Genomic DNA, 17854 nt, shown 5'->3' with positions numbered 1-17854 from the left:
AAACAGGCGCTTAGCAGGCTTTAGTACAAAGGCATTGCCTCTTGATAATACAGATTGGCTAGCTCCTGTTGTCCACAAAATGCACTTGAACAAAGGAACACATTACTTGCTTCTTATCAGACAGATCTCCTTTGGGAAAGGGTGGGAAAAAAATAAATAAGCTGTATGGCCACACCCAAAGAGAAAACCTCTGTTGATTCCTTCTGGAAGACAGAGAGCCATAGCATAGTGTTGAACTTGGGACTTAGTTCTTGTTTATTTTAGACCCCAGGAGATATGTGAGAGGAGGGGTGCCTCTATAAATTTAAGGAGACCCTGCTCTACTGGGATGGGCAAATTTTAAGACCTTGCCTTGAAGAAGGAGAGGAAACAGATTGCTTCTCTCTTATCGAAAGCAGATCAGATTTCTTTTTAAAGCTATGGATAAAGGTTGGTGCATGTATAGTTGGACTGCCTTGGCAAGATACAGATAGTTTTTACTCCTGTCCCTCCCTTAACAAGATCAGATAATTTTGTTCTGGATTAGTTCATATGGAATAATTAGTCCTGTAGCTTCTATAATCACAGCACAGATTAGAACCAACACTCCACATGCAAAGAAATGTATTAAGTGTAAAAGAAAACCCACCCTCTTTCTTCTTATCCTGTCTGCTGGTACAAAAGAATAGTGTAACATGTTGTTAAAGACGCAGAAAAGTCTAAGCTAAGTACCATCTTTTGGGATTCATCCTGCATATCGCCTAATACAGGTTAGTTACCCCATCACGCTATTTAACCAATCCGAAGATAAAAGTGTGGTAAATGCACAAGTCTACCTATCCTTTCAAACACTTAGGTAAAACAGGGGTCAGTGTTGATAGTGATCAGAAATTATTCTGGACTAATTAACACAGAGTAAACTAGCAGAGATGACAGTATTCCAGCTGAGCTATTTAAAATCCTAAAAGATGATGCTGTTAAAGTGCTGCATTCAATATGCCAACAAATTTGGAACACTCAGCAGTGGCCACAAGACTGGAAAAGGTCAGTTTACATTCCAATTCCAAAGAAGGGCAATGCCAAAGAGTGTTCAAACTACCATACAATTGCACTCATTTCACATGCCAGCAAGGTTATGCTCAAAATCCTACAAGCTAGGCTTCAGCAGTATGTGAACCGAGAACTACCAGAAGTACAAGCTGGGTTTCGAATAGGCAGAGGAACTAGAGATCAAATCACCAACATTCACTGGATCATGGAGAAAGCAAGAGAATTCCAGAAAAACGTCTATTTCTGCTTCATTGACTATGCTAAAGCTTTTGATTGTGTGGATCACAACAAACTGTGGCAAATTCTGAAAGAGATGGGAGTACCAGACCACCTTACCTGTCTCCTGAGAAACCTGTACGAGGGTCAAGAAGCAACAATAAGAACCAGACATGGAACAACCGATTGGTTCAAAATTGGGAAAGGAGTACGACAAGGCTGTATATTGTCGCCCTGCTTATTTAACTTATATGCAGAGTACATCATGAGAAACGCTGGGTTGGATGAATCACAGGTCAGAACTAAGATTGCCGGGAGAATTATCAACAACCTCAGATACGCAGACAATACCACCCTAATGGCAGAAAGCGAAGAGGATCTCAAGGGCCTCTTGTTGAGGGTGAAAGTGGAGAGTGCAAAGCTAGTTTGAAACTCAACATTAACAAAACTAAGATCATGGCATCTGGCCCCATCACTTCCTGGCATATAGAAGGGGAAGAAATGGAAGCAGTGACAGATTTTATTTTCTTGGGCTCCAAGATCACCGCAGACGGTGACTGTAGCCATGAAATTAAAAGACGCTTGCTCCTTGGGAGGAAAGCTATGGCAAACCTAGACAGCATAGTAAGAAGCAGAGACATCACCTTGTCGACAAAGGTTCATATAATCAAAGCTATGGTTTTCCCAGTAGTAATGTATGGCTGTGAGAGCTGGACTATAAGGAAGGCTGAGCGCCGAAGAATTTATGCTTTCGAACGGGGGTGCTGGAAAAGACTTACGAGTCCCCTGGACTGCAAGGAGGTCAAATCAGTCCATCCTAAAGGAAATCAACCCTGACTGCTCTTTGGAAGAACAGATACTGAAGCTGAAGCTCAAATATTTTGGCCACCTAATGCGAAGGGAAAAGTCACTGGTAAAGACCCTGATGCTGGGAAAGATTGAAGGCAAAAGGAGCAGGGGACAGCAGAGGATGAGATGGCTAGATAGCATCACCGATGCAATGAATATGCACTTGAGCACGCTCCGGGAGAGAGCGCAGGACAGGAAGGCCTGGCGTGCTATGGTCTATGGGGTCACGAAGAGTTAGACACGACTTAACAACTGAACAACAACAACACAGTTAAATGTACAAAAGCAAAAATGTAAAGTTATCCTTTCAATGGATGCACATAGGTAAAACGGGGATTCTTTATCATCCTTGTTAGCAATTTTGAAAGTAGAACTTGGATGATAATTATTCTGGATTAAATAAAATGAAGAACAAAAGTATGTGGCTTTGGGATAAGAGTATTGTTGAACACATTGGTTATTCTACACTAAGGTCAAAGGACTTCAAGGTAGCATTCCTACAGGGATACAAAAGACTAATAACTGATGCAGGTTGCAGGTTTCACACATTATTAGTGGCTTACACTTAGGGATGCTACAGATGTGACAGCAGATACGGATAAAAAGCTTGGCCATGCAAGCATTCTATACATGCTCTATTAGGTATAAATCTACTTACTATGCAAGTTGGCCCATTCACATGTAGAATTAACATGCTAACTCAACATGCTAACTGGTTGGCCACTGTGTGAACAGAATGCTGGACTAGATGGACCCTTGGTCTGATCCAGCATGGCTCTACTTATGTTCTTATGTACATGCAAATGGGTTGATTCTTGTGGTATTTAATGGAACACCTGCATGGACAAATACTTTACCTGTGGTCATCCTCATGTCTGTTTCAGCTTCTCGCTACCCATGTTAGTTAGTTGGCAAGACCGAACAGCTCTGCATGAATTTAGGACCAACCAGGTCCCTAAAGGTTTGAAGGGTTCTTGAGCTGTCTTCTTTGTTTAAAGATACCCGTGAGATGCTGTTATTTATTATTTCTACCCTGTGTTTTAGGATAAGCCCTCATAAAACAGTTTATAATAAGAACATAATATATAATAAAAAGAACATTAGATAAAGTCATAAATACAGGGCCTATTGGTACTATTGCTGTGGGATAGTTCACAAGGAATGGAGATAAATTAATACATTTTTAGCCCAATCTAATGTACATTTCCTCAGAAATCACAATTACTGCAAAGGACCTTGCACTCAAGTGTGCGTACAATTGTACCCTTATTGTGTAATCCAGGAGTGAAGAACCTCAGGCCCAGGGTTCCAATCCAGCCCCCTGATGTTCCTCATACAGCCACATCACCTTCAACTGGCCCCAACCTGTTTCACTCAACCACCTATTGTTTTGTGCAGTATTTCCCCATTTGAAAAGGTTGAAATGCCTTTTCTAAGGCTTTGTTGCCAGCAGGAAAAGCTTTAAGCTAAAATATCTTGGTATTTTGGCTACACTCCTTTTTCCTTTGGCCCTACCCTCTTTGCCTTCAGCCTCACTCACCACTGGAAAGCGGCTCCTGAGAGCTTCTCCAAAACTGAATTTGGCCCTTGTGCTGAAACAGGTTCCCTACCTGGGGTAATCTTATGCATGTTTCCTTATTAGTAAGTCCTACTGTGTTGAGTGAGGCTTGTGCCCAGGAAAGTGTGTATAGGATTGCACCTTAATGACCTACTCCCAAGGCACTAAGAAAAAAAAATCAAGCTAAAATTAAAAGTCATGCAGCCTGATTCTAAGCATGCTTACTAATTTGTTCTACTGATACTTACTCTGAATTAGTTAAACACAGTAGTGTAGTGGCAAATTCAAAAGTGCAGGGTCCCTTCGTGAAGTCACAGCCACACCCCTTCTAAGATTCTACAACCTTGTAAGATATACAGCCTTCAACTGGGATCCAAAAACAGTGCACGCAGCTGAGAGTAAGGCAGGGGTATTTCAATTGGATGTCTGAGAAAAAAAAAATGCAAGGGTGTTAATCTTTTTCACTCACACACAAACTTTCTAGGTTTTCAAAAACCTAGATACTCTATGGAAGCTTCAGCCTCTCAACTCAGCCATCATGGACAGATCCCTTCTCATTTAAACAGCCCCTTGCACACTCCCTTAGTGCCCCAACATTGCCCATTAGCCTTTCCTAAGCTCCTTCATTATCTCTTTCCCATCCTGCAACGGGTCGGCACACCCAGCTGGATTGAACCACACATACCCCTACACCCCTACCTTCTTTCTCCTCTCCCCTCAACTGATTTTTTCTGTTTCCCTTCCCTCCACCAGGGTTTGTTTGCCCAGATACATGCCAACCTTGTCCCAAAAAGTGTAGCTGACAGAGCAGGTTGCATTTGGCAATTCTGCTTACTGTAGAAATTAATGTTCAAGAATTAACAGTGCAATCCAATGGGTGTTTATGCTGAATTAAATTTACAGAGATTTTGGGAAGGCAGCTAAGGCTGCAGTCCTATGCACATTTACCTGGGAGAAAGCCCAATTGGCAACTGAACATTGGGGGACTGACTTCTGAGTAAACATGCATAGGATTGTGTGATAAATCCTAAAAACTGGCACAAACCAGCCACTTGCCCTGCCCCATAAGTACATAATGGTGGCAGCACCCCCCCCCCACTCTTCTGCTACTGCTGTGGCCAGTAGCAGCAGCCCTGAACAGCTGGCCAGTGCTGCAGGACAGGAGGGCAGCGCCGGGTGCACAGGCACCTAGGGACAGGTGGAGAAGCCAAGAGCTGAGGAGAAGGGGGGACGAGAGGAGGTTGCAGAGCTCTCTCAGGCCCCGGTTCTCGCTCACTCCCTTTGTCTGGCCAGCAGCCAAGAAGCAGCCGCCTGCTCTCCCTCTGCTCCCGCCTCCTTCCCTAGCAGACTGCAACCCTGCTGGGGGTTGGCTTTAAAAAAAATGTCGGAGTGACACCCCAGCGTGACCCGCCACCACTACACCGTTGGTTAAACAGATAGGGCACAATCCTATGGCCGCTAGTCAGCGGCTAGACGGTCATAGGAAAGGTCTCTTCCTGGAGAACCACCCCCACCCCCTCCTGCGCCGCCTTGTAGGCAGCGCGGATTGGTCCCGTGCTCCACACTCGTAAGAGCAGTGCGGAGCAGTGAAAACGGCATGTTCCTGCGGGTGGACGGGGGAGGGGAGGTTGGAAATGCCGATACAACACATCCTATGTGTTGGACATCCATCTGGCTGTTGCTTCCCGCACTCTGAGGTCCCACGGCTAGACAGCCAAAATCAGCCATCTAACCACTAACACAGGGTGGCTGGAGCACGGAGGAGAAGATCCCCTCCGCACTCTGCCTGTCCTGCATTGGATAGGGCAGTCACCTCCAAGTTTGGAGGCAGCTGCCTATCCCCATAGGCTTGCTCCCTAAGGTGCAATCCTATGCTGGCTGGGGAATACTGGGAGTTGTAGGACCTTTTTTTCTGTCTAAACATGTATAGGATTGCATAAAAATACGCATGTAGTATTCAAACAACACTCAAGAACAAAAGTTACAGTGATTAAAAAAAAGTAACAGCTTAATCTCCAGAGTGTTTAGACAGATTATGAACTGGCAACAGTAATTCTGGTTCCCTTCTAGGGTGAAATCTTAAATCAGGGTGAATTTAGAGAGGGTGTAGGAGCAGCCCCTCCTCCAGTGTTTCAGACCAGATATGGTTTGTTGTTGTTCAGTCGTTCAGTCGTGTCCGACTCTTCGTGACCCCATGGACCATAGCACGCCAGGCCTTCCTGTCCTGCGCTCTCTCCCGGAGCGTGCTCAAGTTCATATTCATTGCATCGGTGATGCTATCTAGCCATCTCATCCTCTGCCGTCCCCTTCTCCTTTTGCCTTCAGTCTTTCCCAGCATCAGGGTCTTTTCCAGAGAGTTTTCTCTTCGCATTAGGTGGCCAAAATATTTCAGCTTCAGCTTCAGTATCTGTCCTTCCAATGAGCACTCAGGGTTGATTTCCTTTAGGATGGACTGATTTGACCTCCTTGCAGTCCAGGGGACTCGTAAGAGTCTTCTCCAGCACCACAGTTCGAAAGCATCAATTCTTCGGCGCTCAGCCTTCCTTATAGTCCAGCTCTCACAGCCATACATTACTACTGGGAAAACCATAGCTTTGATTAGACGGACCTTTGTCGGCAAGGTGATGTCTCTGCTTCTTACTATGCTGTCTAGGTTGGCCATAGATTTCCTCCCAAGGAGCAAGCGTCTTTTAATTTCAGGGCTACAGTCACCGTCTGCGGTGATCTTGGAGCCCAAGAAAGTAAAATCTGTCACTGCTTCCATTTCTTCCCCTTCTATATGCCAGGAAGTGATGGGGCCAGATGCCATGATCTTTGTTTTTTTAATGTTGAGTTTCAAACCAGCTTTTGCACTCTCCTCTTTCACCCTCAACAAGAGGCTCTTGAGATCCTCTTCGCTTTCTGCCATTAGGGTGGTATCGTCTGCATATCGGAGGTTGTTGATAATTCTCCCAGCAATCTTAATTCTGACCTCTGATTCATCCAACCCGGCATTTCTCATGATGTACTCTGCATATAAGTTAAATAAGCAGGGTGACAATACGCAGCCTCGTCGTACTCCTTTCCCAATTTTGAACCAATCGGTTGTTCCATGTCTGGTTCTTACTGTTGCTTCTTGACCCTCGTACAGGTTTCTCAGGAGACAGGTAAGGTGGTCTGGTACTCCCATCACTTTAAGAATTTGCCAGAGTTTGTTGTGATCCACACAATCAAAGGCTTTAGCGTAGTCAATGAAGCAGAAATAGACATTTTTCTGGAATTCTCTTGCTTTCTCCATGATTCAGCGAATGTTGGCGATTTGATCTCTAGTTCCTCTGCCTCTTCTAAACCCAGCTTGTACTTCCGGTAGTTCTCGTTCGCATACTGCTGAAGCCTAGCTTGTAGGATTTTGAGCATCACCTTGCTGGCATGTGAAATGAGCGCAATTGTGCGGTAGTTTGAACACTCTTTGGCGTTGCCCTTCTTTGGAATTGGAATGTAAACTGACCTTTTCCAGTCTTGTGGCCACTGTTGAGTGTTCCAGATTTGTTGGCATATTGAATGCAGCACTTTAACAGCATCATCTTTTAGGATTTTAAATAGCTCGGCTGGAATACTGTCATCTCCGCTAGCTTTGTTGTTACTAATGCTTCCTAAGGCCCACTTGACTTCACTCTCGAGGATGTCCGGCTCAAGTTCAGTGACCGCACTCTCATGGCTATCAGGGACATTCAGATCTTTCCTGTATAGTTCTTCTGTGTATTCTTGCCACCTCTTCTTAATCTCATCTGCTTCTGTGAGGTCCCTGCCTTCTTTGTCCTTTATCATGCCCGTCTTTGCACAAAACGTTCCCTTGAGATCTCCAGTTTTCTTGAAGAGATCTCTAGTCTTTCCCATTCTGTTGTTTTCCTCGATTTCTTTGCATTGTTCATTTAAGAAGGCCTTCTTGTCTCTCCTTGCTATTCTCTGGAACTCTGCATTCAGTTGGCTATATCTTCCCCTTTCTCCCTTGCTTTTCGCTTCCCTTCTTTCGTCAGCTACTTGTAAAGCCTCATCAGACAGCCACTTTGCTTTCTTGCATTTCTTTTTCTTTGGGATGGATTTCGTTGCTGCCTCCTGAACAATGTTACGGACCTCCGTCCATAGTTCCTCAGGCACTCTGTCTATCAGGTCTAATCCCTGAAATCTATTCCTCACCTCCACTGTATATTCATCAGGGATATGATTTAGGTCATACCTGAAAGGTTTAGTGGTTTTCCCGACGTTCTTCAATTTAAGCCGAAATTTTGCAAGAAGCAGCTCATGATCTGAGCCACAGTCAGCTCCAGGTCTTGTTTTTACTGAGTGTATGGAGCTTCTCCATCTTTGGCTGCAAAGGACATAATCAATCTGATTTCGATATTGACCATCTGGTGACGTCCATGTGTAGAGTCGCCTCTTGTGCTGTTGGAAAAGAGTGTTTGCTATGATCAGCATGTTCTCTTGGCAAAACTCTATTAGCTTTTGTCCTGCTTCATTTTGTACACCAAGGCCATGCCTGCCCGTTATCCCGGTGATTTCTTGACTTCCTACTTTAGCATTCCAATCCCCTATGATGAAGAGGACATCTTTTTTTGGTGTTAGTTCTAGAAGGTGTTGTAGGTCTTCATAGAACCGATCAACCTCAGCTTCTTCGGCCTCAGTGGTTGGGGCATAGACTTGAATTACTGTGATGTTGAATGGTTTGCCTTGGATTCGTACTGAGATCATTCTATCATTTTTAAGATTGTACCCCAGTACTGCTTTTCCCACCCTTTTGTTGACTATGAGTGCTACTCCATTTCTTCTAAGGGATTCTTGCCCACAATAGTAGATACGATGGTCACCTAAATTAAATTCGCCCATGCCTGTCCATTTTAGTTCGCTGATTCCCAAGATGTCGATGTTCAATCTTGCCATCTCATGTTTGACCACCTCCAGCTTACCTTGATTCATTGATCTGACATTCCCGGTTCCTAAACAATGTTGTTCTTTACAGCATCGGACTTTCTTTTCACCACCAGACACATCCACAGCTGAGTGTCCTTTCGGGTTTGGCCCAGCCGCTTCACTCTTTCTGGCGCTACTTGGAAATACCCTCTGCTCTTCCCCAGTAGCATATTGGACACCTTCCGACCTGAGGGGCTCATCTTCCGGCGTCATATCTTTTAGCCTTGTGATACGTTCCATGGGGTTTTCTTGGCAAGAATACTGGAGTGGGTTGCCATTTCCTTCTCCAGTGGACCACATTTTGTCAGAACTCTCTGCCATGACCTGTCCGTCTTGGGTGGCCCTGCACGGCATAGCTTATGGCTTCACTGAGTTACGCAAGCCCCTTCGCCACAACAAGGCAGTGATCCATGAAGGGGCCAGATATGGTTATGCATCTATAATTTCTGGCCAGTTTGGTTCTTCATGCTGAGTGGCTGTTGTCCAGACAGCAGTTATATATACTTACTTGGAAATTTAGTAAATCCAACTGAAAACAGTGGAACTTAGTTTCGAAGCAACACACTTCGGTTCAGGCAGCAATGGGCCTATTTGTTATGAATACCAAAGATACAAATCTCTTTGCTTCCAAAACAGAGTGTCTGTTTGTCCCTGTCACTGATGTTTTGCAATTCAGGGCACAATCCTACAACATGCTGGGAGTTGTAGGACTTTTTTCTGTCTAAACACGCATAGGATTGCGCCCTTATCCTTGAATATATCCCACAGGGGGCCTTTGAACCTTGCTATAAATCTTGCTCCCCTCCTACCAAAATCTGTAATGGTGCCCCTGACCCCAGCTAGTATTATGAGCTCATTTGCGAATGTAAGGTGCTGGAGGAGGGTGGAGATTTGTGCCAAATGCATATCTACAGTTGGGCAGTACCTTTATTCAGACCAACCCAAATCCAACAAAACCGTGCAAGCTTTTGAGTCCAAATATTTCGAGTGTGCAAGCTTACACACTTTTGTGGCATCTTCGTTGGTCCTAATAAAGGTAGAGCCCAACTCTGGATTTTGGTGTTTTTTCACTCCTGGGCCAACATGGCTATCTTTGCTTTGTTTTTACAAGCCCATCTGTATGACCACGTTCTGTGCCATTTGCAGAAACAGGGCGTACATTTTCATTAATAAGTGAGCCTGAGGTGCCGAAGAAGACTCAGGACGGTTTCTGCTTTGAATTAGAGGGGGCTCAGATGACTGCTGTGTGTGTGTAGGTAGACTAGTTCCGTACAAATGGGGAGACGCAGATGGCTGCTGTGTGTACAGATGTGTGTCGGTGCTATTGAATTATGCAGCTTGCAGCCGTGCAGAAATAAAAGATAAACGTCGCGTCGGGGTGACAGGTGCAGGGGAAGTGGAACTAATGGGGACCGCTCCCAGACTCGGTTTCCCTGGACCGCAGCGTCTCCAGAGGCAGAGGGCGCGCCAATTCCCCGGCGCCTCCTTAACTCTCAGCCCGGCCTCCCGCCGCCGCCTCCACGCCCCCTGGCTCTGGCTCGCCTTCCCCGCCAATTCGCCAGAGTCCTAGAATAAAGTTCGGGGCGGGCGGGCGTTGCTTTAGCGAAGAGGCCCCCGCGGCAGCTCTTCGTTGCAGGGCACCCTCGTCCTTTTCCACGCCGGCCATGGCGTCGGCCGAGCTGGCCCAAAAGCTGCAGCGTCGCTTGCTGCGGGACGGGAGCACCTCGGAGCCTCCTCCCGAGGAAGGGGATGAGGGTCTCGCCCCTGGAGGCGCTGAGCCGGCGGGATCCGAGGCGAGCCTCGTAGACCCGGGCGAGGACCGGAGCGTGCTGAGCGCCGACGCTGACCCGGAGCTGAGCGCTAAACTCAACCGCCGGCAGGACATCAACGCGGGCGCGACGCGGCCCCGTTTCGCCCAGATCTTCAATCCCTACACGGAGTTTAAAGAGTTCACTCGCCGGCAGATCAAGGATATGGAGCGCCTGTTCCGACTGTAAGCACCGCCCTAGTCCGGCCCGGCCCTGCTTCTACCTTTCCCGTATCGCTCCCCCCTCCTCCTCGAAGTATCCCACTGATTTTTCGGTGAGATTTGTTTTCCAATCCTGTGCGGACTTGAACAGGCCTGGCTCAGAACAGAAAAGGGGCACGTGCGTTTAAAGTCGCGGTCCCTAAGCACTTACACAGAGGCGTAAATAATAAACCCAATTGAGTTAAATGTAGTTTACAGCTCCCTAGCGGGGGAGTTCAGAATTGCTGCTATACTGCGCGATCCTATGCATATTTGCTTGGAAATAAGCCCCACTGAGTTAACAGGGTTGCAGCCGAAAATCTGGAACTTCTTCTGCAGAGAGAGTGTAGGGTCAGGTTTCTAAAACAGGAATTCTTGAATTGGAGCTCACTCCTGATCTTCGTTTAGATTGTTTTTTCTAGAAAGCCTGTTGAGGATAGCGGGTGGATAGGGAGACGTTTTTTCTCTCTCCCTCATAATACTAGAATCTCTGGTCATCCCATGAAGCTGGTTGGTGAGAGATTCAGGACAGATAAAAGGAAGGACTTCTTCACACAGCGCATAGTTGAACTATGGAATTCACTTCTACAGGATGTAGTGATGGCCACCAATTTGGATGGCTTTAAAAGGGGATTGGACAAGTTCATGGAGGATAAGGCTATCAATGGGTACTAGTCCTGATTGCTATATGCAACCTCCGGTATCAGAGGCACCCGTTGCTGGGGAACATGGACAGGAGGCTGCTGTTGCATTCGTGTCCTGCTTGTGGATCCCCAGTCAATGGCTGATTGGCCACTGGGTGAACAGAATGCTGCACTAGATGAACATTTGGGTTGAACCAGAAGAGGTCTTCTTATGTTCTTAGGATCTAAGCCTTGCAGAACTACTTCCGTACTGGTGATTGAAAAGGTATATCTGAGGGAAGGGATTAGTAATAGTCAGAAAGAAGGAAAGAAAGAAAAACACACACACATAAACATAACTTATTTGCTTTACTGCTGTTCCTGTGTATAATCTTAGGAGTGGCAAAAGGTGAAAAGGGATCTGTATTCCTTTTTTTTTTACTCTTTTTTTTTAAGTTATGATCTTCAACTTGCAAAACATGGAGACCCTCACTTCTTGTATAATTTTGTGGTTGGGGTTTCCTCTGTGGTCTAGGTTTGGAGCAGTTTATACTTGGTAATATGCTCAAAAAGTCACACTGCAATAAAAAGCTTGACCTTCCCCATCTCTGCAAAGTGAACTGCAGTTATATTTAGCATGTTCCTTTTAAGTCATGAAAGATGACTATTTGTCATTTGTTCCAATGTTGCTAAAACAACCATTGAAAAGAAACTTTTGGGTTGCCTAATTTTAGGGCTACTCTAGCATGGTCTTACTGACAGTGCAATCCTATGCATGCTTACTCAGAAGTAAGGCCCCTGTGTTCAGTCTGTGTTTAGGACTGCAGCCTAAATTAATATTGCAATTCTATGCCCCATTGGACTTCGTGGAACTTGCTCCCAATCTGCATAGGATTTGGCTATATGTGGGACTCTTGTATGGTTTCAAGGTTGCAGGCTAACTTTCAGTATTGTCGTATAGAATTTTGATTTTCTTTCTGATAGTTGGCTGTAAAAAATGCAAATGGAGTATGTCTCCCTATTTCAAAACAGGCTGATGTGAAGCAGGGCTATGTTGGTTAAAAATTGACTGGTTACTGTTTTTTTAAAAAATGTACCGAAGAGAAAGGATCTGTGCATATCCAAGGGGGATTATGCGCACAAATGTAGTCTCTCTCTTTTAAAATCTTTTTTAATCTTTTCAAGCTTTGTGTTGACAAGTGCTTACATCTGCCTGATTTTGGTCCCAGAATCTTTACTCCTGGAAGAGAAGGTGATACCAAACAGCTATTTATAATGGATGTTGAAAACCCCATAGCAGCCTTCCCCACGCTGGTGCCCTGCAGATGTATTAGACTACAACTCCTAGTCTCCCCCAGCCAGCTGGGAGTTGCAGTCCAACATCACTGGTAGGCACCAGCTTGGGGAAGCCTCCTTTATAGTATGAGGTGTGTGACAGCTGTAATGACTCCACAAATATTTACTGTTTCAGCCAAGGCCCCTTTGACCATGATTTTTCCCTGACTTGCTTCTTTTAGAAAGTGCTGCTAGTGGAGTTAGGGGCTAAGTATGGAACTGATCACACATTTGAGATAGACATCTGGACACACAAAGCACATTCCAAACCTAGGGAAGGGAGATTATGCAACCTGTGAAACTGAATGAGTCTGAATCATTTCCTATTCCTATGTAGAGACAAGGAACTGAAACAGATTATTCTTCCCACACAAACTATAAGATAGTTGGACAAAACTTCACTTTTAAGGAGAAGCTGCCAGATCTTGAAGGGGACAAGAGGGAGAAAGAGAATAGGGAGGTCACAACAAGTGGGTTGTGGTGAGCAATAGCTCAAGGACGGTGACTTGTTCTCTACTGTCCTCTGGTTCACACCCTTTCTGGAAAGTCACCTGAAGGAGCTAACTTGTAATATGTTATTACTTTACCCAGACTTGTAAATGAGCTGCTTGCTTAATTGCTTGTAGTGAGCAAGCCTTGCCTTTGGCCAACCAGATAGAGAAGTCTTTGTAAAATGGAAGAAAGTTGGTCTGTTGTGTTTTTTCTTTCTTTCTTCCCTGCTATTGATGTGCTGCAAATCGTTTACATTGTTATGTATGGGCAACTAGAAATGTAGCTGGCTGTTAGTAATTTTTGTGAGCTTATTTGCAAAACTGATTTTGTCCAACATGCCATCAAAGCATTGAGGAATTTAATAAAGCAGAAGATGTGCAGAAACATTAGGCAATGCTGTCCAGATAATTATTTGTCCCTGAGCCTCCCTTCTGCAATGTGATTCTCAAGTCATTCACCTCTGAAGCAGTTCTGGACCCATTTTTCTGCTTCTGCTACTTCTCCAGGTAGCTCTGCTCGATCTGTGGTAATTTTGTCCAAATTCAAGCTAGGAAGTGTTTAAAGGATGTTTGCATGCCAGGATATGCATGCAAGAATGGATGGCCAAGACAACACCTGAAATAGTGCTTATATTCTGGAGGATTGTCTTCTCTACCTGTCCTTGATGGCTGTGAACAGTTTTTCTTTGAGCTGCAGTAATAATAATGTAAGAGCCTTGCTGAATCAGAGTAAAGGCTTCTCTAGTCCAGCATCCTGTTTCCCCCAGAGGCCAAGTAGATGCCCCAATGGGAAACTCACAAGAAGGACATGAATGCAATAGCACCCTCCCATTCATATTCCCCAGCAGCTGGTTTTGGGAGGCATACTGCATCTGATACTGGAAGTAGCATATATCCATCATAAGTAACAGCCATGGATTGCCTTATCCTCCATGAATTTGTCTAATCGCCTTTTAGAACCATCTCAGTTGATTGCTATCACCATATCTTGGGGTAGCAAATCCCACAGTTTGACTACAAGTTGTGTGCAGTACTTCCTTTTGTCTGTCCTGAGTCTCCCACCTTCTTTGGCTTTCCCTCTTCGTTGGATGACCCCAGGTTCTGGTATGATGAGAGAACTTCCTCTCCACTTTCTTCACACTGTGTGTTATTTCATAAACCCCATCATGTCCCTTCTTTCTCACTTGTTATCTAAGTTCTTGGTTCTGCTAACCCCTCCATCTGAGCCTTGCAGCACAGAGCAGAGAGAGACTCTATTCCAGCAGTGAAGATTCTAATGCAATCACACCGCTTGTGCCCTGTCTTAAACACCATCATTATGCTTCTTCCTGAGGTAGTATTCCCATAGTACTAGTATTCTAGTATTCTTGTAATACTAGAACCATGGGTCATTCCTTGAAGCTGACCAGTGGGAGATTGAAGACAGTTAAAAGGAAGTACTTCTTCAGACAGCGCATAGTTAAACGATGGAATTCGCTACCACAAGATTTAGACCCTGTTTGGATGTAACAGTGGCGTTTGGTGGCAATTCGTGGGTTAATTAATTAACCCATAAATTGTGGGGGAGCGTACCATGTGTAAGCTGCTTCTGGTTTCCAGCAGCAGCCTACAAATGTCGCATTAACGTGGAGTTGTTTGTGGGTTTGACAACCCTAAGTGCCTGGGTTCAGATGTCACAGAAACAACCTATGAATGCCGCATTTGTACGTTGCTTGTGGAAACCAGATGAGGCTTGTGTGCATCCCCACAATTCATGGGTTAATTGACCAATGAATTGCCACTGAACGCTGCCATTATGCCTGAATGCTGCTGTTATGTCTTAGTGATGGCCACCAACTTAGATGCCTTTAAAAGGGAATTAGAAAAATTCATGGAGGATAAGGCTGGCAGTGACGACTAGTCATGATGTCTATGTATTACCTCCAGTATCAGAAGTATATGCCTGTGTACACCAGTTGCTGGGGAACATGAGTGGGATGGTGCTGCTCGCTCTTGTCCTGCTTGTGGTATTTCCATAGGCATCTGGTTGGCCACTGTGGGAGCAGAATGCTGTACTAAATAGGCCTTCGGTCTGATCAAGCAGGGCTCTTCTTACATTCTTCTGGGAAACTGCTTTTTTGCCCATAGATCACAAAGAAGAGAAACAGGTTCTCAAGATGCAAGATATAATTTATTATAAGAAGCCCAATGCATTTCAGCCTTTTTTCTTATTTTAGGCCTTCTTTAGGGGGTAAAGAAAAACGTCCGCAGAATTTTTTCAGCAAAAGATTGTCTCCTGTGTCAGTCTACTGGCGACTGGATCCTTCTTTTTTTTTTTTTTTGCTCATATACCAGAGGGCAACTGCATTGACCTTAGTCTCAAGCCAGAGGACAGGATTGAGAGCAATTATTTATTGTTAGAAGCAAAGGCCACCATTACAGCTCTTTGATGGGCTAATGGGGTTACAGTTCTGAAGGACAGAGGCTGGGCTTGGACTGCTCTTGGTATGGCCCTCCACTTTAAAATATAGTGGCAGCTGTGCCTCTAAGCTGGCTGTAGGAATACAGGAGTTGTAGTTCAACACATCTGGAGGGCACCAGGTTGGGGAAGGCTGCTCTAAGGCAAAGCAGCAAGTCCCAAGTGAGAGGAATAGAAAGAAGTCGGGTGCTGCTGCTAACACCACCCAACATTCCAATTCCTTATGCTCTGCTCCACTGCATGTCAGCGCTGTATGCCTGATTAGGATTTCTAAACTTTCAGAGGACCTCTGTATCTCTAATAAGCTCTAGAGTAAGGAGATTTCTACATTTTTCTTATTGTAGCACTACATTGATGGGAAAAGTCGTATCTAGCAGTATATTTTTCTTTCTGGAACTCTAAAGGCACAGGAGCCTTTTGGGATACACACCTTGGAAACGAGGCCACTTTGATTTTGGGCTGTATCCTCCAGCTTCCATGCCTTCCTGATAACAGCCCTGAGTTCAGTCAACATGGTTTTCTGCCTGAACATGGGCTTTTACACACCCATTGCAGCCTCTAGTCCAGCTGTCATGGAAAGTCGAGACGGTTCCAAACCATAAGACATCGTACTGCAAATGGAAAATGCTCTGTTGCAAGTACATCTTTAGAGAACGTCACCTTTTAGAAGCTTGGGCCAAACTAGATGTGATGGGGCAACCGTATTTATTTATTGACACATCTGCCTGTCCTGTACTCCTTTGCCCTAGCCTGGCTCAGATAGCAGAAGTGAGCTGAGCTGGGAGGTAAGTGCTTGCAGCAACAGAGTGTGGGAGGGAGTGGGGAGTTTTCAGCTGTCCTCACCTCACCTGTGGGCCCTATTTGATCTAAACATTAGACACCCCTCTCCAACTTTATATGTGAACTGGGCAGACACATGGACAGCACACATGGCTTCCTGAATTGTATCAGTCAGAAAACCAAGGAGCTCTTTTGCTTGGGTTTTGGAGACCTATCTACTACTGGTGAGGTTAGCATGTGTGCAAGATACTTTGAGGCACACTAGGGAGGTCTCCTTGCAGACACCCGCTGATGCAACTTTCCTTGTTCATCCCTAATTAAGCATAAGTGATCTTTGTTCACAGTCACCTTTACCTTGGAATAAAGCAGTTTTCAAATTGAAGAAGGTGCAATTGCTAATTAAACTGCATCATCTCGGGGGTGGGGGCAGGTGGGGTGGAGGGAAAAAAACTACAGATAATTCCAGGAGGAGGAGAATGGTAATGAGTCTCTTCCAGTTCAAATAACACATAGCAAAACAAAGCAATTACTATTCAGCATGGGGATTCTGCAAAAGGGCTTTAGTCAGTTTTGCAGGAAAACTTGACATACAGTTGGAATTTTAGCTTAAAAATGTATCCAGCTTCAAAATCCAGCAACCGCTCCCATTTTTTTAAAAATAACATCCATGTTAACTTGCTGCCACTCCAAATTATATTTAAAAACTTAAGAACAGCTTTAGAGAACCACAGCAGTGGTCTGTCAAGCCCAGTCTCTTCTCTGCAAGTTTAACGCTGTGATCAACTCCATATGCGTTAGAAGAAGTGATTGACAACAGAGGCCCCTAACAGAATAATCTAGTCCCAGATGATCGTTTCTGGGAATACTGATTTTTCAGGATCATCTTCAGCCATCAGTGAATGAATGCTGTATCCCTTTCCCTGATCATCTTGGTTAATAGCCATCGATGTTCTCATTCATTCATTTGACCATTTTTGAACCCAGCTCTGCTGTTGGCTGTTTTCCAGGCACTGGTAAGTTCCAAAGGCCAATCGTGCACCGCAAACAATATTTCCTTTGCTGATTGCATGTTAATACAATCAAGCACTCTCTAGTTCTAATATTACTGGTAACGTAGAAGAGCAATTTCAGATCACACATTCTGCTCTCTCACCAGTGGACCATGCTGGCTGTCAGTAATTAAATGTGCTATGTATAGGATATTGCTCACCAACTCTGGTGCATGGTCACTTTGAGGAGGTGATCATATGTAAATGGTTCAGAGCACAGATTGTTACCTGGGAGAATAAAGAACTGATTGGAGATTGATGCAGTGCTAATATTACGGTGGGGCATCTTTTCATGTGAGTGTGGTTCTACTACTTCTTTGCTTATGGATGGTGAAGAGCCTCATGAGCTCATGGAGTCCCGCCTGCTATAGCTGATAATTGGCATTCCTGTGCATATTGGCTCTAGGTCACAGATATGCATAATCATGGTTTCTCCATGAGTCACAGAATACAAGGCATTAGCAAAACCCTGAGAATCTGGGCCTTGTTTCAGGGAAAACATTCCTGTGGT

At 44.9% G+C, this 17854-nt stretch overlaps 1 protein-coding gene across 1 annotated transcript in view; it reads left to right on the top strand.

Annotated features, from left to right (window-relative positions):
• The first annotated feature begins 10159 nt into the window (after window positions 1-10159).
• EFHD1 (EF-hand domain family member D1) overlaps window positions 10160-17854 on the top strand; it is a 47926-nt gene continuing 40231 nt past the window's right edge. The window contains exon 1 of the mRNA XM_084846809.1: window positions 10160-10592. Coding sequence (XP_084702935.1) covers window positions 10264-10592 — 329 coding nt within the window. The 5' untranslated portion in view covers window positions 10160-10263. The remainder of the gene's footprint in view (window positions 10593-17854) is intronic.

The sequence above is a fragment of the Heloderma suspectum genome, chromosome 3 (genome assembly GCF_057233095.1).
Source record: "Heloderma suspectum isolate Gila_16-S chromosome 3, 16-S_ref, whole genome shotgun sequence".
NCBI lineage: Eukaryota > Metazoa > Chordata > Lepidosauria > Squamata > Helodermatidae > Heloderma > Heloderma suspectum.
The sequence above is the reverse complement of the archived record's forward strand: the minus strand, read 5'-3'. Positions and strand labels throughout refer to the sequence as shown.